Genomic DNA, 20,533 nt, shown 5'->3' on the forward strand with positions numbered 1-20,533 from the left:
TCCGTGACGATTTCTTTACCCGTTTACCTGTGCGACACAGACCCAAAAAGCAGACAATAAATCAATAATCAAGCCGCCGCCGAGAGAGGGAGATGGGTTGCTGGACGGATGGATGGATGGATGTATAGCTGTATGGATGGACGGATTGGTACGGAATCGGATTCAGAATCAACTGGGATCGAGAAGAGGCGAGTCTGGGGCCTTATCATCATTATTCAAAGCGAGCCACCAACGCCGCCGACACATTGAAATGGGTATAGAAAAATAATAATAATAATAACGAGAACAACAAACAGAGACCGAGGGAAAACAAAACAGAACCAAATCGAACAAAACGAGTTCCTAGAGTTTCTAAAAAGCCATAAAACGACGACGAGTTTTGATTTGATTTTCGAGATCCAATCGACTGGCATAGAACACATGTACACGGGTATGTAAAAAATACATTTCAATTCACACTCAGCCCATCCGACTGGGGTTCCATTAAAAAAACCTCCAGCCCAGACGGACCAAACACAAAAATGCGTGGATGCTGTGGGAGAGAGTTGGACAGAGCACATATTCTGGACGGAAACCTCGACGGAGGCAGCAACTCGTCATCGGTCATATCAGGTTCGGGGATTCGGGTTCCACAGGGCGAGAAAATATTAGGCCAAATTATTATTAATTATTAAATATTTAAATATCATTAATTTAAGGAAACTGCTAGCTTTTATTTTCAAGAACTGATTATGGCCTTATAATAATTTTATGATATTTGGTATATTTTAGATTTGTTATAATTAGATACCCCGTTAATTGTAGCATCAATGCCTTTGGTATGACTTTTTTTTAAATTTTTCTTTGTTAATTTTTTCTTGCAGTGCAGAAAGAAAGAGCAGTGCGACCGAGTCCAGTGGCAGCCCACGCCCGCGTTATGATTTTGTGGCCATTTTATAACTAACAGCATTCCAGCGGCGCCGACAACTGAGCCCAAAGTCCCCAGTTCAGTTCAAGTCCCCATCCACGGATCCCATCCCAGTTTTAAGACCCCAACCCCAAAAGGGCCGGGCCACACACATCGATGGTTTAGCTGATGACGACGATGATGACCGCTCTGTGCCGCAGGGAGGAGTTGGGGGCCAAGTGCATTGGAAACGCCGTCTGGTGACAGAAGCGGCAACGGGAGCAGAATCAACCATTCGAGAAGGAGGATGTTAAGGACCGATCGGACGATCGAAACCTGTTGGGGTTACGGTACGAATACACCCATTTACTTTCCCGCTAACTCGATAGTTTTAATACCCTTTAATACGAGTGGAAAGAATAAAAGGATGTTAAGTGTGATGGAATAATCAAATAATCCTATTTTGATTAATTTTAAAATAAAAGTTTTAATTTCCAAATAGGATAACGCGATCTATATCAAATATGAGAAGCCTGGATAAAAAGCATGGAGTCTGCCTTTAAAAGCCGTATGAGCAGATTAAGAACGCAATAAAACGAAAATAAATATTTGGAAAAGTCGTAAACTTATAATTAGGCAAGTTATTGCAAAGAATATATTTATAATGCGTTGTGAAATGAGTGAGATAAAGGGGAAATGATAAGCTGGTAAAGTTGAAACCGCAAGATAAACCCCTTAGATCGTTCGTTTTTAAACATAATTTAGGAGCTTATCAAAATTGGATTTTTATCGCAGCTCTTTTAGCGGCGAAGATAAAGTTTCATGTTCGCACGAGGAGTATTTGCAAATTGGTCTCGATGATTTCGATTGGTGGGGCGTAAGTATGTGTATCTGCGTATCTAAGTATCTGGGTAACATTTCCTTGAACTGCCGCCGGGGAGAAGATACATATCTATCTACAGATAGTCCGCGCCCCACATTCCACACGTGGCCCCATCCGCTTATCACCAACCACTGGGTGCACCAGATACAATTTGTATCTGTATCTGCGGTCGACTTTGCTGTTGCTTTATGGCCTCTTTCCAATTGTCTGCAGGTCCACACTGCGGCTCACATGTTTTGTATAATTATCGTGGTTAATGTCTCCGCGCTGGCTGGCTGATAAAACCTTTTATCAGTTTTGGTTTTCTTGTTTCGTTTCGCTTTTTGTTTTTTTTTTTTTGTGCTTTGTTTTTGTGTGAGTTGTGTGCTATTTGCCTTTTAATTAAGTTGAACAAAAAATATTGTCAACGCATTCTTTAACGTGGCAACAATTTCAGCCCATTTTGACCTTGAGCCAAGTAACGGCAAATAGCAGCAAAACGCGATCAGTCCAAAAGATACACTGTATCTGCGGCGAATCAACTTTCAACGCAACTCAGTCTCGTGAAAATGAAAGTCGGAATATTTTGCAAACAAAAATTTAGTTATAATGGCTGCTCAAACTGCAGTGCGGCTCAAAACAAAGTTATTACGGCCTAAGCTTTGTTTGCCTTTCTGGCTCATGGCAAAAAACCCACATGGCCAGATCGGCCCCAGATTTGCCCCAGCATCAGTATCTTTTTTTTTTACTCTTTCTGTTTTTAGCCTCAGCATTAGCCCCCAACCACATGGCCAAATTGCAGAGTTGCCGGCCAGGAGTTGCCCAATCTCGGCTAAGATGCTGCATAATTAGCTATAATTTGTGAGCCAAGCAAAGTGAAAGTCCCGACTGAACTCCAAACTCCAGATGGGATCATCTATCGCTCGGCTCCATCTTGGTTTCATCTGCAAAACGGACGAGTTGCCATAGTTGGATGTCAAAGGAGCAACTGCAAATTGCCGGACATGCAGATGAGACATTTTCGGGAGTCATAACTTTTTCCATTCGAATTGGTAAATTGGCGAAGTAAAATTGTAAGCTGATAGCGACTCTTGTAAAAAAAGAATTCTATATATGCTTATATTTATATAGTGTATTAGTATGATTATTATTGATGTAATTGTTTACTATTTTGTTACATTGCTTAGTTAATTTTGATTGATTAAAGAATTTTTCCGGCTTACCAATGAGTATAAAAAGTGGTTGTATGATTTTATACAAATAATCTAAAAATCGTGCTCTTTGTTACATTTCAATTATATTTTTGTTTGTTGTTGTTAAACAAAGATTTGCTATAATGGGCCTCTAATAATTTGATTTCGAATTTTATTTTCCACGGCCATAAAAAAGTGATTTTATATGACCCGCAGACCGAGAAAAGTGAGTGATAAACGATGTCAAGCTCAGATTTTATTGGACTTTTCTAGACCTTTTTTTCCGAATCATTCGCTTGTGTCCGATCATCGAAAGCCGCATCATTATGATCATTGTCATCGTGGTGATCATTAGAGTGGCCCACAAGAATGCATTTGCATGTGTCCGGCATCAACAGCTCCATTTCCATTTCCAATTCCATTTCCAACTGCAGCTCCACAGGCACCAGATGCAGATACAATGATAGGCACAAAACATTTTTCCACTCGTGATCGCGGTGCGTCTTTTGAGTTTGTGTGTCAGTTGCATTTACAGCTACGACAAAAAAAGCATTTCAGAGTTTTTCATCTCTATTTTATGATCCAACTAACGGTTTCGGGGCATTTCTCGATGATGAAAACTCTTTCTTCGTCATACAAAGTCGTCTGTTTCTGGATTTTTAAGAGGGGCCTAGCCGAGAAGTGACTCTGTTTTAAGTACAACAATAAATCGAGACTTAAGGATGGAATGGAAAACCGGAGGGGGGAGGAGGTGAGGGAACCACCACCCACGTAACGGGCGAAGACAACTTCATAATTCACTCAAGAAAAGTCTTTTTTTCTTTTCGTTTTGTTGTTCAGCCCAGTACGCCGGCTTCAATCTCAATCTCAGCCTACGGATGAATCGCAAAGTACATAAGTAGGTGGCGGGCTATATGGCTATCCATGAGATACTTGGTGCGTATAGGAATTGTGCTCAATTTCCACAGACACACACTGTGACAATCGGGGGCCTTATCAACACAGAAGCATCATCTTGCACAGCATGCTTTTATCTCTCTCTCAGTTTGAGTCGTTTGAGAACAGGCGTTCAGAAGTGGCCAGCAGCTCCATTCCACTCACAGAAATCGGGGGGTACGAACGGCGATTGGAGGCGTTTCGTCTATATGTGTATATAGGTTTTATTTTCTTTTCTTTTTTTATTTTTGCTTGCTGGAAACGCAGCTCTCGGGTTCTCTCGGTTTCTCAACGCTGGGTTCTCGGTTCTGGATTCACCGTTCTCATGGGCAAATGGATGTTTGTGCGCCTCTTTCTCTCCTCCACTTGCCAGCACTTGCCAAATACACGGAAGAGCACGGGGCGAGATGTGCGAAAACTGGAAATGGAGGAGCCGAGTTGCAGCACACAAAAGCCGCAGGGAAACCCAAACTCACACACGCACACCGAACCATTTTTAAGCCAAAGGAAGTCCAGGAATGAAGGAATCAGGCTGAGATTCAGGGGACGCCGGAAGGAGAAGGGCAGTGCGCTCTGAGACAAGCGCAAATGAATCGAAATGAGGCGAGCTGCAGTCACAGAAGCAGCAGCTAAAGCAGAAGCTCTCACAGGGAAAACTGCTTTGGCAAAATCGGGAAAATAGTAAAGATAATTAACTAAAGAAATGCATATCTTCAATACTTGCATTATTTTGTTTAAAAAAGATTCCAATAAAAACATTATTTTATACCTATCAAGTTGCTCCGTTTTGATATTATGCATCATACTCGGTATCCACTGTATCGGGTCGCAGTGTCTCTGTCATCATATCTGTTTCTCTGTTGCTGTTTCGGTGCTCGGTTTTTAGTCTCGGCCACTTGGCAGCTGTGTGCGCGAACTGAGTTGAGTGTGAGCAGCTTAAAAAGCAGCGGCTGCCCCTCCTCAAACGACCCCCTTTGCCCTGATTTTCCCCGCCCCCTTCGAATTCCAGAAGAGAAGCTTCTAATGCATTGGGGCTGTCGTAATAAGCGCAGTTTTTGTTTAAAAAAAAAGCAAGAAAATTGCGACAAATGGTGAGGGGAAATCCGGGGAAAGTGAGGAGTCTTCAAGATTGCACTCTGGAAATATATATATATGTATGTGCATAGAAAACCAAGTATATGCTTGCGCCTGAATATCTCTGATGGGGGGAATCATTCAAATTTTGTTGAGTTTTCTTTGCGAGCAAAAGTTTTTGCTGCAACTCAGTGACAATGAAGCCATCCCAAAAACAAAAAACTCTACAAGTAAGAAGTTTTCCTCGTGTTTTCGGGGACTGGAAGGGGTTTTCAACTTTATCGTGAAAACCCAAAGTATGCACTTAACACAGTTTCATCAACTCAGCGTCTCAACGCTCTTTCTCCGCCGAACGCTGAGAATATCGCTCGTTTTCAATAAAAATAGCTTAAAATTGTAACAGGCGAACAGCGGAGAAAATGGAGAGAAGTCCGCAGAGAACGCGGAGAAACGGAGAGACAAGTGCCAAATGATGATGCTGGGAAATTGCTCTGCTCAGTTCCCGGTTTTGGTTTTAGTTTTAGTTCGAGGGGAAGTGGAACGATGACTTGAAAGTTTTTGAGTGCCAAACTTTATACTGTAAAGAGAGGCAGTGCACTGGGAGAAAATGTAGTCATTAAGTTATGGAAGATGTTTATAGAATCAAACAAAAAGAGCATAAGTAAAGCAGAGCATAATGCCGTAAAGTTAAGATGAATAATTATTCTTCAAAAATTAGAATTTGTGAACTTACAGAAATATCGCTTAGCAATTAATTTGTCTTAGTGTTAAGGATTAGGTTGAATAAATATGATATGCCATCATACATATATCATATCATGTCATATCATATTTTTTACTAAATTTATGTTAAAGCTTCCCCTTCCAGATTTTTATACATTCTCAAGTTTTAATGAATGTTTTGTCCATACAAAATTAATGTTTTTTATTACTATGATGATTTTGTTCAGTGCACCCCATCCCTTAAACTGGACGAGAATGCAGAGAACTGTGCGACTGGCACTTGCTGCTGCTTTCCTGCTTTCGCGAGCGCCGCAGATGCAGATGCAGCAACATCAGCAGTGGCAAAAGTAGCAACATCACAGCCGCGGCAACATCGCAGCAGCAGCAGCAGAAATTCGCATCTTCTGTTGGCACGTTTTTACTTCCGGTTCGTGACAGTGGATGGGTGGGAGCGGGGCTGGCGAGGGGGAGGAAGCGAATTCCGATCCCAGTCGAGTGGTTTGTTTGGCTGCTGCATTTTTTGGAGCGCTGCCTTTGTTGTTGTCGCTGCACGTTTGCGGTCGTTGGCTTCATCGTCTCGTCGCATTTGTTTTTGCATTTTGTTCTGAAGTAACAGCGGATGCTGCTGCTGCTGCTTACCCCTCGCCATCCGCACGCCTCACCCCTTTCAATGCCACAAATCCGTATCTGTAGGTGGAGTTGCAGCAGCAACAGCAGCATCAGCATCAGTAAGCCGTAAGCAGCTGTCGGTGGCTGTGGAAGTCTGAGGATGCTTGCACCACACTCCGCTGAGTCGTTTCAATGGCGTTTCGCAACCGAAAGTGTTGCTCATCGGATTCTAGATGCCAGATTAAGGGAAGTTTTGCAAGCACAAGTACATAAGAGATCAGTTTAGCATCGCATTATTTCAGTTTTCAACAACATAATTATATCCTGTATTCCTCAGATAATAATTTATAGCAAAACTGCAAAGTAACTGAACAATTGAAAAGAAATTTGTTTGGATTAGACTAAATAAAAAAAAAACCTATATTTTATATTCAAAACTTAATCTTTCGGTTTGTACCACTTACATTTCACATTCGGAGCAGCAATAACCTTTTTATAGTCAATAAAAGAATACTTAACAGTCCTTTCGATTGCTGATAGCATATCCCCTTTAATGGCAAAGTTTTATTACGTTATTCTTGCATCATTCGATATATCCAATTTTTAAACTAATGTCAACGTCAACCAGATTGCCCGCTTGACAATTTTCTTCTCGCCTTCCAATCGTATACGCAATGTTGACGACAGGTCTTAGCTTAGCTTAACTACCCGAGTGCCTGATTAATTGGCAACAAGTGTTTGACTCCTGTCCTGAGTGACTGGCTGAGAAAAGGTCTTGATTCTCACCTCACCTCACCTCAACGCCGCGAGTGCCGATCGTGTTGTTTAACATGGCGTATGCGCAATGTGATTTTTCTCTGCCACGACTTGCAGTTCTTCGGCGAACCAAAAGCGGTGCGGCCAAAACAACATAATTAAGTATTTATTTATTTACGATTTTGGGCAACAACTACAACGATTTGAATGCAACAACTCTGGCGTATTGGCGTTTAGCAGCTTCAATTTCGATTTCAACTTCGACTGTGTTGCCACAATTGCTCATTTTGCTGGCTCTGCTGCTTTGTGGCAACCTTGTGCTAAATTTTCCAAAACGTTGAGCCTCGTTCGTCGCCGTCGTCAGCCAGCAGCCACCAAAATGTACGAAATACAAAACACAAAACCGAAAAGACGAAAACCAAAACCGACAAAAAATACAAAACAAAACACCAAAAAAACAAAACAAAATAAAAAAAAAACGGAAAAGAAAAACAAACTCTGTTGCAACTCTGTGCAGCAGCAGCAGCAACAATTGAAGCTGGCGATAAATGTCAGTCAAAGCTCCGGCCACGCCCCCTCCCCCAAGCCGCCCCTCGATTGGCTGACGCATAACTGGAAAAGCTGCAGCACAGTCACAGTCACACTCGCAGCCAGATTTTCCACTGCGATCGCATTATTTATGCTTATGAGCCAATGTATCTATCGGATACAGATGACGCTGCCACCGCCGTTGACTCGCTTTATTAATTTCAAACGGCTCGTGAGATTGACACCATTTTCCGAGGCAATGATGACGCCGTCGTGATGACGACACCGCGGGGCCTTCAGAATAAGTAGTTTACGGATTGCCTGGCAGGGTGCTGAAAGAACTATGCAAATTAAATCACGTAATCATCGGAATAGCTTTTCGACTTTGCCATATAGAGTTTGGCATTTCCATAGGCAAGGTGTGCTTTAAACTGCAATAGGAAAATTCGAGATAATTTCATGTCCTTTCCATTTCAAGGCATGTGCTCAATTAGTATTTTGAGGTATTACTTTGGATGTCTGATAATAACTTTTTTAAATAGGCTAACCATCCGATTGTATTAATGACTTAAGCAGTAAAATTTTCTGCGAATCATCGAACAAGTCCGGGTACCAACTGTATTATCTTTTTAATTTGGTAGTTACATAGTTCAGCCGATGGCCATGCACTTGGCATATGAAAAGCTCCAATTAACGCATTGAGAAATCAGAGAAAAAACAACGAAGAAATTTTGAAAGAAAATCTCGAATACAAAGATAGCAATACCCTCTTTGGGGATAATTCAAAGTCTTTCAGAGCTTCAAATCGAAATGGCTATAGATTCGAACTTCACCTTACGGAAAGTGTAAACTGGTGGTAACGTTGCGGTAGGAAATTACTTTAATTTGTTGATCCCCATTGTTGCTGTGGCTTCAGATGAAACTTGGCTAACTGAATGAGTGGATGAGTGAGTGACTGGACTGGCTGACTGACTGACTGCTTGACTGGCGGCCACATGTTTTCACATGATTTCCACACGACGGACAGGTGAAAAGCAAGGTAAAAGAAAACCAAGTACAAGACCAAGACCAAATCGAGACAGCAAAGATTCACTGGAGCAAGAAAAAGAAACCGGGCAGCAGGCAAAAAAAAAAACAAAATACGAGAAAAATGGAACCCAAAGGGAATGTTTGGTGGAAAAGTGTTGACTGGGCTGCGGGTTAAGAAGAGTCAAGCCCAAGATTTGACGCGCTGTCTGGGCAATTCCTATAGCCAAAGAATAAGGAGGCATCTGAAAGATACATATAGCTACGGGCGGGGATTTTCCTCTTCGGTTTCCTCCCCAGGGGCTCCAGACAATTGATCTATCACATTGAAATTGTTGCGTTGAGTGGAGCTTGTCTTGGTTTTGTTTTGGCATGAAAAGGGGTTCTTTTGCTTCCTTCTTTTCTCGGTTTAATTGTTTCTCAAAAATGCAAATTTGAATAATTATGAGTAGGGGGCATCCAGCGGTTTTGATGGCTGACAAGTGATTTGTGTTGACTTAGAGTAGCGACCTTCTATGGATGATGGAATAATAGAAGTGGGCATCAACAATGGATAGCAAAAGAGGAATAAGTTGGAATTAAGCGGAATTAATTTGGGATTTTGTTGAATGGGATTTTATGATAATGTAGGATTCAAAACAACGGATTAATACGATACAATTTTAGAAAAAAGTAACATCGCAAAACATATCCTTACTTAGGATAAAATGGTAAACTATCTAAATTTGAATAAAATAAATATATAGAGCCTTTAAATTTACTTACGATTACCAACGTAGTTGATACTAATGTGAAGTAGAATCAAATTCCTTAAGAAAAATGCCATACATTTAATTAGTAGTTCTTCCCACCTTTTATCCCATCATAGCCTGGGAACCTTTTCGCCTTTAGCTTCAGCTCTCGAGTGCCTCAAGGTCATTTGCGAGCGTTGCTGCGGAGTCCATAAATATGCATGTCTGATATGTCGGCATATTACAATACTTATCGCGTACCCAACAGAACCCGCCCTAGCACCTACACATAACCACTATGAACAGTGTGTATCACATATATGTATGCAGTATGTACGAGTTTGAATCTCTATCTCAATCTGAGTGCAGAGACGAGTGTATAGTTCATTGCTCCCCTTTAGGGCGAGGGAATCTTAGGAAAACGGGGATTTTAGGGGGATGAGCGACAAGCGGCGACTTTTGGGCGACTGCAAGACGCACATAAACATCGAAAGATATTTTACAAAAATACCCACAATTGTCGTAAGAATAATATGATTATAATAATAACTATTGCTAGGCGACCTAATGAACATGTTCTTTAAGGAAACAACTTGATACAAATCGATGAGAATTAGTATCTTTAAAATAAAATAAGTCTTTAAAATATATATGTAATGGTTTTGTGAATTAAAAAGATACTAATCTTTATCATTCGTTAACCTCACTACTAAAATCTTGCATATATAACTACTATAACCATGTATAACTATGTATTTATTAATTATATCAATAATTAGCTTATTAAGCATAGTAGCTTCTTATTTGACCTCTGCTGTATATAACTACGACCTGTTAGCGGCAGTTCATAAATCTTGGCCCTTAGTACTTGCTGATACTTATATTTCTGCCTTCTTTGCTGATCCTTCGCCTTTTCGACTTTCTGCACATTGTTTCGGACTGCAAAGCTACCACTTTACGATGACTATTTTTTAATACTAAACTAATGAATGCGTCGCTGGCACGCCGAGTGTAACTCCCCAAACCCACACTGGCCAGTTTTTGTTGGCCAATGTTGGGTAGAAAAAAAAAAATATATATTTATGGAAAATTTTCCCTACCACTTTGCGAATCGGTCGACGTCGAGACCCTTTTTGGAATTACAGACCATTGCTAATTTATGCGCCTTTTGTATGATTTTTCATTTGGGTTTTTACTTTTATTTTGCTCTGGCAAGGGTATTACCCATTTCCCTCATCCATTTCCTATCCCATGTCCATCCTGGGTTTCAAGTTTGTTTTGTGCTCCGCTACCAGTAACTCGCACTTGAATTCACTTATATTTACTCATATGTGGCAGCCGCAAGGAAGTTCGTGAAGAGCGGTTAGCTGCGAGGGGATGGGGTTTGTCTAGGGGGTTTCGGACCCACTAATTGCATGATGGGCCATGTAATGGGCTGTGGCTGGGCGTGGCATATCGCATAATGTGTGTATACAGTTGATGGACATGAATGGAAAGTTTGTTTTCGGCCAATGAGTCCGAAACACGGATTAATATAAGGGAACAAAGGAACCAGTAGTGGATACAAAAGGACAAGTTGATTTGTGGAAAGGGGGAATATATTCAACTGCAGTTCTGCCTATATTAAATTTCATTAGTTAAGCAATTAAGTTTCAAGTTATCAATAATATCGGTAGAAAATTGGAGTTAATGATTCCACTCCCACTGGTGATGCTCCTCATCATTGGGGGCTGTTAAATTTAGTGCCTCCACTTCAGTTTTAATTACGATCCAACGCCAAAGAAGACTTCTGCGGGAAAAGACTAGGAAAATCAAAGATGCAGAGAAAGAGGGGAAAGTGTTAGGGCCAGACTCCCCGAATCGCACTCCGTATCTGTTGCACACATGTTATTGGGGCCCTGCCTCCCATTTTTCCTCCAATATATCCCCAGCCTCCTCCCTTCATCACCCAACCGACATCAAGCTCCTTTGTTTGGCAGACAATTTAACATATTTGGGAATTCATTGCACTTTCTTTTATTAATACGCACACTCGGAACAAGGCGAAGTCGTAGTCGAGAACTCGCCCTCTGAGTTCGTCTGGAACATATGTAAGTGCATGTTCCTCATCCCACTATTTACGCAGTACACTGAGAACAAAAAGTAGGTGGTAAATACAAATTTATGGATTTAACAAAAATTTATCTTATTCAAGGATTCTTTTTGATTAGATTGCTTAAAGTTACTATGTGTTTTGGCACTTTACATTATTAGTTATTTTTAAAGAACATGCATTTTAAATATTTTCTGTGTAGCCATCCCTATATTCCAGTACGTATCTTTGTCTCTGCCTAATTTTAGTCGCATTCCATACTATTTTCGATGCTGTTGCTGCCCGGCATCTGTTGCTGGCCTATGCCATGATTGTTCCAATTTTGGCTATGGCCAATGATGGCAAGTCATTGATAAAAATAGAGGAGATCATCCCCTGGATTCCCCCTTTTCTGCAACTGCTCTCTTTGTGTCTCTGCCCGAAGATATCAATGGGGAAATCCATCAGACTGCCATTTTGGGGTGTTATTTTGTAGGGGAGTTGGGGTCGAAAATGGAAATTTATCTGCTAATCGCACATCTGTTTGTCACATGAATAAAGTTGGGGGCACTGGGTGACATGAAGTCATTTAAGTCACACGTGTGCATTGTCTCTGAACCAAGTTTGGCCTTAGTTGGGTACAACTGATAGCAATCAAACAACTTTTAATAGATCTTGTGGCTTCCATGCGGGCTTTAATACACCCCACCTTTTCGATTTTACTCATTGCAATTGTTCGTCATAAATTGTTTGGCTAATGAGCAGCGCACGCCAATTCAAAAATGATGACAAAAATGACTTTTGCTAGTAAGATGGCGTTCTAAAGGTTTTCAAAATCTTTAAGCTATGCTTAATTTAAGGAATAATTCTTTATATACCAATACGATTGACCTTTGCGAGTTTTTAACACCCAATAATAATAGAGGCACTTGAAAAGTGTTAAAAAATAAAACATTAAATATCTATAGTTACGTCAGTTAATAGAAGCTATTGAATCCAACCTCGCTTATTAATTTATGCAACTCAGTGCAGCCCCCATTCAACCAGTTAGATCTTCTCAGGCAGCTGCACAAATTGCGCAAATTGGTTTGAAACAAATGTAAATATTTATTAAAATTGCGCAAGACGCAAGGCCCCACCTCAACCTCCCAGAATTACAGTTCGCCTCCCCCTTTTTTTTCCCACCCCGTTTTGTAAATCACTCAAATGTGCACTGGATGGTGATGATCAAGCAAAGCTTAAAACGGCATGATAATAATCGCGAACAATTCAGTTCAGTGCATGTGCGGGTGGAGTGATCATCGAGTGCGAATGAGAGGGAAGATTATGCACCAGTGAAGTACACTGAACAAAAAATTAATAAGTTATAGGAGTATAATGTAACTTAAATATCTGGCGAGGCATTTAACAACTTCAAATATCGAATATATCAAAAATATCATTGAATCCTAATTGTTAATATATAAAAATAATGTTTTTATTATTTACATTTCTAAAGAAAAATATTGATTTAAAGTGATAACCGAAATCATCAAGAAATTTACTTAATCATGATCTAGTTCACTTTAATGTTTGCATTTTTTTCAGTGTACCAATATCATGTGACTCTGAGCTTGGGCCTTTGACTGGGTGTTCTTTCCCCCACCTCCGCCTCCCTGCTTGTCAAATCCGATAATCATCATTGCAAATAAATATTTATGCGTATGAGCAATCCGAAGTGAACAACAAATCTGTCGCATTCCGGGCTACATTTATGCGATTCTCCTGATTTATGAGAACAAAACATTGCTGCCAACCCATAAAACTTCCCAGCTGAGTTCTGAATTCATATAATTACCTAAGTGGGGAGGTGGTGCCTCCAAAGTGGAGAACAATCACCGAGTGATACAATTTCTCACTCTCAACGAAATGTTGTCGTGTCGTCATTATCAGTTCCAAAAGGTGAACAGCGGGAAGAAAATCTGATGACGCTCCAGCGATTTTCACATTAGATTAAATATTTTTCATTTCAACGTTTCATTTTTGAGGTCAAACTTCGCTGGGCGAGGGTGTAGTAAAAAAATGATAATAAAATCTCTTGGGTAACACAATTTGTTGTTTGTTGTTGCTAATACATTAATTGTTGTTGCGGAAGCGGATGCAAAAACCGAAAGAAAAAAAAGCTGGAGAAGAGCAGACAGACAAGTTGAAAGGCAAACATGAAGTGCCAGCTACGACGATCACTTATATAGATATAGAAACGCCTGCCCAGTCGGCGGGCAAAACAACAACAATAATAATAATAACTAAAGCAGCTAATTTCTCAGAGGGTGAGGTGAACAAGGTTGGAAATCGGGGAAAAATCGGGGGTAAATCGGGGATCCCGGCGAAGAGACCTTGCCTTTGGCCAAGAAGTCAGTCTCAGTCTCCCAGCGAATGAAATGAATTTCCATTGTCTTAAATAATTTTTTTTTCTGGCTTCCTTGGCTCTTGTTACTGTTGACGTTGTTGTTGTTGTTGTCGATCTCATTGTTTTTAGCGTTGTTGATAATTTTGTTATGCTTGTTGTTGCTGCTGCTGATGGCCGCCTCGCCCAAAAGGCCAAGATCGTCGTCATATTAGCGTCCAAAAGTCAACTCTGCTTCGTCGCTTCTTCACCGTCAACACGAAATTGAACAGTGGATGTATTTAAATCAAAAAAATTAATATTAACATAAGAAAATTTTCTTTTAACTTTAGTTAATTTTATTAAAATAATGATAAATGTCAATGCCATATATTGGTAAAAGAGATAAACATCTTAACACATAACCTAAACATTTACAATAATTAAAGTTACTATTTACGATTTTTATATATTTAATATTGTTGTGTCTTTTTCTAATACATTAAAATCAGTATAAAGTTAAAAATCATATTCAAGGTAAAGAATATTTAAACAATTAATCAATCAATCTGCGTAGGACATATTAGCAAGATTTACCAAAGAAATGTAATTAAATGTATTTGATATATATTTTTAACCACTGTACTCTGTTTCCAGGGCGGCTTTTCAAAAGTTAAAAAACCGAGGAGCAAGAAAAGCAAAATAAAAAAAATACAGAAAACCGAAATAAGCGACTGAGAAATATGTATGCGTATAATGTAAATTCCGCAAAGTGCGATGGACAAGCGATGCTTGAAATTAAAATAGGGTCATTAAGCGGCCCATGGTGTGAGCTTGAGCGCGAAGAGGGGCGTAGGGGAGGTGGCTTTGGAGGGGGCGAGCGATGGGTGGGGCGGAGCGGTATGGCAGCTGAACGGGGAAGTCGTCGTGGGCTTTCTGGCTGGGCTGTGCTGGTCTGGTCTGGTTCGCCTCGTAATTGCTCTCTTGGCCATACAAATTTCTCAACAATTATTTTACGAAATGTTTTTCAATCTTCCACCGTCTGCGGTCGTAGATCGTCTTGCATTAGGTTTTCTCTCCAATAGGGTCCGCAGCGCCAAAGTGTGAAGCGGTAACCGCTTTAAAGCGACTCAGGTCCACCCAAGTCGGCTCCACTCAGCTGAACCGAGATCGGGCCAAGACTGTCTGTCTGTCTGTCATATAATTATGATTATTTGCTGTTGTAATACCCCGAGTGATTGTTGCCACCGGTTGTTGCTGCAGTCGTTGCATTCGCCGCCTGACATTGGCATTTGTTTAGTAATTATAGAAATATCTCTATGTGCGCATAGTTTATATAGTCAATAAGGTCTCCAAGACTCGAGAGTGATCGGATGACGTCTCAATGCTGTTTCATTGGGCTGAAATCGCAGCTAGGCGGTAAATAGCAAAGAAATATGAAAAAATACTTAACAATGAGGCAAACAAAGGCAAGGTCTATAAGGTGTTTTGGTAGTGCGAGAATCTTTAATGGAAAATTACTGTACAACACGCTAATGAGGTAATGCACTTCATTCGGCAATGTGGTGTTCCAATTATATGGAGTTTTATCTGGTATAGCTTCTGATATTATTTAAAAGTTATTAAACAAAATATACATCTTAAAGATATGTTTTTCTCTTATACTCTTATAAAGAAATGGTAATATCTCTGTAAAGTTATATTTATCTCTGCACTCCTTTTTAAAAAACTAGTTGCAAAAATATCTACATTTACTTAACCATTTGCGCAATGTAAATCGTTATTAAATTAAAATATTTTCTTCTTTTTTGAGCAATATATGATCAAGTCGATGTTGTTACCTTAAGTGGAGGATTATTCGTAAAAAAGGTGCGAAGCGGCCAAATGAGTAACGTGCGGCCAACAAATTTACAGTTGTTGGTAAGGCGGCTGCTCGTGTTGTTGTCGCCTGTTTTGGCTGTTGTTGTCACTGTGGTTGTTGTTCGTTCGGCTGTTGGTCGCATAAAAACCAGTAAGTGATTTCACAGAGTCGCCTGCCAACGAGCGGTCCGGGCAAAGCTAACAAACTTTTCAGTTGAAAGAGAAACACAAAATTTGTAACATATTCGACCAAAAAGGCAGCAAAAAATATTTAATTTTTTTCTCCCCATTTTTATTTGTTGGTGCCGCTTAGAGTTTTTGTTTTTGTTTTTTACACAAAAGCAAGCGGTGGCGTTCATTCGTTGGCCGGTTCATTGAACTCGCCGGCGTCTTGGACTCTGACTGACTTATTGAATGAGTGAGACTGCAGCAGCAGCAGCCGGCGCAGCAGCAGCAAATGCAGCAGCCCCAAAATGCAGCAACAACATTGAAGTCTGCACAGATTATGTCACACATTTTGAGATTGGGGGAGTGCCGAGGGTGGCCAAGGGGACCAGGGGCATGTTGCACTCGTGGTAGCCATGTTACAACATCAATTGCTCGCGCCAGACGACAACAACAACAACAATAGCAGCAGCAACTGCGACCCAATGGAAATCGTATCTCACAGATAGTTTTTTTTGTATTGTATCTGTATCTATTTTGTGGGTGGAACTGGGGGGAAGAAAATGTTTCGGGGGACAAACGCACAGAATGAATCACATGTGAGTCAAGAACATATCCGGGGGCACATGTATTTTGCTATGGCTGGCTGGAAGAGGGTGGAATTTCCAGAGCTGAAAGTGACAGTATCAATATGAGGTCATTATTCCAGCAGAAGAACGCTTCTTACTTTCCTTTTTCAAGGAAATCTGTAGCAGATTGTATACTTCCTTAGAACTATTCTGGATAAGATCTGGTAACGTTTGGCATTAATTAAACGCTGTTTATTATAAAATATTATAGATATTTGTATAAACACATTGAAATAAATCTGAAATAATCTCATTTCTATTGATTACCGTTTGACATTTCCCCCCAAAACCATGAAGATTGCATAATCAGCTTCCTGGCAGCGCTTAGCCCTCTATCGCCCGTCTGTGTATCCGCATCTGATGTATCTGTATCTGAACCTCCTCCACCATTGTTGAGATTCGGGTGTCTGCAGTGGCGAGTGGGGCAAATAAGTGAAAGTCAAATGGTATTGACGCATTGAGTGCTTGAACAAATTAACTGCGCAATGAGCAACAGCAACAACAACAGCACACACGCATATGTATTGTATCTGTGTATCTGCGGCTGCAACTATTTGTATCTTTTGTTGTCTGGAGCCGGGCTGTTTGTTTTTCTGCTTTTTGGCAAATTAATTTCAGCCTCTCTCTCTCTCTAGGAAGATTATTAAATCCGAAATTGAATTGGGGAAAAAAATAGCTGAGAAAGGGAAACTAGTTTCGATTTATGCAACGCTCGAGGCTTTCGAAAAGTGTTGAATCATTTTGGGACTATCTTATCAGCGCGAATTGCGAGATAAGATGAGGTAATTCCAGCTGAGTCAGGCTATGGAACTTCGACTCGAACCAGAATCGTTTGAAGATATCCTTGGCCGATAACCGAAACGATTCCATGACCAATATAATGCTAAATGCCGGATAACGAGAAGCGTGAGCGTGAGCAAATTAACGTAATTAATGCGACAAGATCGCATTTGATTTGCGCACACAAATCGTTTTGTAATTCAAATGTGGCATGCTGTTCGATTTGTGGCACTTGAATCTTTGTTTCCGAGTACATATAGCTTAAAGATACTTTTGGGAAGGTGTTTGTTTTGCCCATGCTCTGTGTTGTGGGGGGGCGTGGCAAGGCAGAACTTTCACAAATTAATAACACTTTGGTTTTTTGGAGCATCGTCCGGGTTCAACACACTAAGCAGAAACCAAAAACCCAAAGAACTTGGAGAGCGGCATTTTAATTGAATTCGCGAGGTGAACAGACACAGAAAAGCGAAGAGATGTGGAAAGGGTTGGAGGAGCAGCTGGCGGACCGCAATTTCCAAGAACCCGCCGCTCAGAAGATATATTCACTTATGCTGAGCCATCCATGGGCTTGTATCTTTGTATCTCGGTATCTGGGTATCTGCCAAGTGTACGAGACGACAGGCGCAAGCAAATAAACCGAGTTTGAACGCCAAAATAAAAAGTAAGGAGTCAAAATGAGCAAATCGGCTAAGAAATAATGAGGAATGGAGCCTGCAATAAATACTTGCGCAAAAGGGTCTCCTTGAAGCTGTAAGAAATTGTTTCCTAATGAGCGGAGAGTACAGTTTGGCTTTCAGTTAGGAAAAGGGTCATAAGATTAATGACAAACTTAAGTGAATTTCATTTATGGTAAGCAAGCAAATTACTTGGAATATTACAGTGCTTAAAATATTATTATTACTATTATTGCATAGTTTATTATTTGACTAGATAAATTCCCTTTGTGATTTAGACAGCAAGCTAATTTTGCTTTACCTTAATTATTACCCTCACAAATTTGGACATAAGTTAATGGATTATTAATATCATTATTATACTATGGTAGAAGCCTTTTACAAGCCCAGTTCTTAAACTGGAACGGAAATAGTATCTGTGATTCATGGCAAGTGGATTGTTTAATTTTGAATTGGGTCTGGAAACTCGTTACTTGGTCAATGGCTTCTGGCCAGCAGAAGAGGAGGCGGCGTGGACCTAATCTCTCCTGGAGGGCAGGCAGCATCACCATTCGCGAAACATCTGAAACAGTCTGCCAGACCGAATGTCTGTCTTTCTGTGGTTCACTGTACTCCGCCCTCTTACCTCTCCACTGTCTGAGTTTTCTTCTTCTGGGTGCTTTGGTAATTTGTAAATTGGTTCATAATTCGTTTGTTTGTTCGGTGGCTCCACCCGCGTTCTTCTCTGACATCTTCTCGGCTACTCCTCATCCAACTACTTCCATACTTCCAGTGATTCTCCCGCACCACCAGCTGCGTCTTCGGGGGCCTTTCTTTCTTCTCCCCATCATTGGAGACACTGCGTTCGTTGGCTTCTTTTGTCTGTTTTTCGGTGTTGAGGCAAAAAAAAAAGTATATAAAAAGGGGGAGGACGGTGGGTTTGGACTGGTAACCATCTAAAAGCTAACAAAATGAAATGGGCACAATCAACTAACTGTAGATACACTTTTTGTTTTCATCTTTTTTTCTCGCTGCTTCTTCTTTGTCTTTCTGGTTTGCTTTAAGACGCGCTATAATTTTCTATTTCTCGATTTCACACGAGACTTTGTCTCATTGTCTCCACGCCTCGAAATGTACAAGAAATGTTTGATTTGCATATTTTCGACACTCGCTAATTAATAAACGACAAGCGGGCAAGCGAAAAAAAAACAACAACCGCAAAAGGCAAACGAATTCTGCACTCAGGCGGAATGTTAAAGGTCAAAAAGCTTCCTACAAGGCAATTAGATCATCCGCAACCGATTTTGCAAAGACATTGAAATCCATTGCGTAATGGGAGTTGTTTGGCGCTTTGAAAACCAGTCCAAAAAAACATTGTGGTTGCGATTTTTATTACTTTTCGATAACATATGTACGTTAGCATATAATAAAAACGAAAAATAATATTCATCCCAATAATAGTTATCGCATAATTAAAACTGCGAGGATCGACCGAAGCACTAAAAATACAGCTATCATAATAGATTCTTTATGATAGGATTTTGTGAAATCCATACCAAACATTACTAATAAATGTCAATACATTTTCCTTTTTTAACAGACATTCAAAGTCATTTAGCCAAAAAGTACTTTATTGCTAAAAGTACAGCTAATATGAACTTTAATCCCCACATTACGGCTCTTTGTCGTTTTTCGCAATAACATAACTCTTCAGCGGAGATCTCGCGATTTATTTTTTAAAAGTAGAACTAACCCATAAAAAATCAATAAATTGCAGTAACCAAATCTGGCCTTTCCCTCGTCGGCAAACTTTTAAATGTGCGGTGCGGAAGGAGGTCAGCGAGAAGGTTAATGCCAATTTACGTCAACAAATGCCCAGACATGCCATCTAAATCGAGCCAGCCGATCCGAGTAAAACTAATTCGAGTTGCAAGCAGAGCGAGACTCTTTCTCCCTGGTAGCTCCGTCTCCTTCGCACTCTTTCGCCAGATCTCCGAAGCTATAGAGATCAGTGAGAATAAGTCAAATGCATGGGCAATAATAAATAGAAGGGGATCGGCGAAAGAGGTGTGCAGGCAAACTAGTAACGAGGAGAACGCCGAGGGAACCCCTCGATCTCCCCTCGATTTCCATCTTCTATGAAAAACCCCTGGTAATCCCCCCAATTTCGCTCTTTCTCCGTCTGTCAGCGAACCTTCCTCGATCGGCAAACAAGCCGAACAAAACGCTTCCTCAACTGCCAAGCGGACTTACAATGGATGCGCAGCCAGGAGGAGTTGAACAAGGTGATCCAAGGGGAGGAAGTGCACTGAGAGAAATCTCAAAATTTATAGGGGAAACCTAATTGCATTTTTTACATTTTTTGCATTTTAAAACATTAGTTATAAAAGTTGAGAATGTCGAAAGAATAAACATACAATCAAGAGATCCTGATAAAAAAAACTTTTATAGAAACTATTAATTTAAACAGTGTTTAAGCTTATGGTATGTTAACTTTATAATCATTTTTAAGCGAGGTTTAATTAGTTTTAAGTTTTAATATTAATATCATAATTTTATTATTATTTTATCATCATCATTAACAATTTTTGGTCCCTTGCCCAATATGCGGCATATATAAATAAAGAAGAAAAGGTCTATGTTCGATCTCTGAAATATTAGTTTATATTTTCATTTAGTAACGAAA

The 20,533-nt window shown here is 40.2% G+C and overlaps 2 protein-coding genes across 2 annotated transcripts; both read left to right on the forward strand.

Annotated features, from left to right (window-relative positions):
• Positions 1-383: 383 nt before the first annotated feature.
• On the forward strand, positions 384-3,124 carry LOC27207632 (the record flags this gene model as incomplete). The annotated part of the gene is made up of 2 exons (XM_016183313.3): positions 384-612; positions 864-3,124. Coding segments are annotated over 2 exons (309 nt in total), but the record flags the coding sequence as incomplete, so codon positions are not given.
• Positions 3,125-3,560: 436 nt separating this feature from the next.
• Positions 3,561-4,653, forward strand: LOC27208734. Its single transcript, XM_039293274.2, has 2 exons — positions 3,561-4,054; positions 4,145-4,653. Exons 1-2 carry the CDS (start codon positions 3,966-3,968, stop codon positions 4,452-4,454), a joined length of 399 nt encoding a protein of 132 aa, XP_039149208.1. The 5' UTR covers positions 3,561-3,965; the 3' UTR covers positions 4,455-4,653.
• The last annotated feature ends 15,880 nt before the right edge of the window (positions 4,654-20,533 follow it).

The sequence above is a fragment of the Drosophila simulans genome, chromosome 3L, assembly GCF_016746395.2.
Source record: "Drosophila simulans strain w501 chromosome 3L, Prin_Dsim_3.1, whole genome shotgun sequence".
NCBI classification, from domain to species: domain Eukaryota; kingdom Metazoa; phylum Arthropoda; class Insecta; order Diptera; family Drosophilidae; genus Drosophila; species Drosophila simulans.

Excerpts from the sequence above, each read along its gene's own strand:
- LOC27208734 (XM_039293274.2), top strand. The coding sequence starts at position 3,966 with ATGCTTTTATCTCTCTCTCAGTTTGAGTCGTTTGAGAACAGGCGTTCA. Across the intron at positions 4,055-4,144 it reads CCACTCACAGAAATCGGGGG|CTCTCGGGTTCTCTCGGTTT; the intron begins GTACGAACGGCG and ends CTGGAAACGCAG.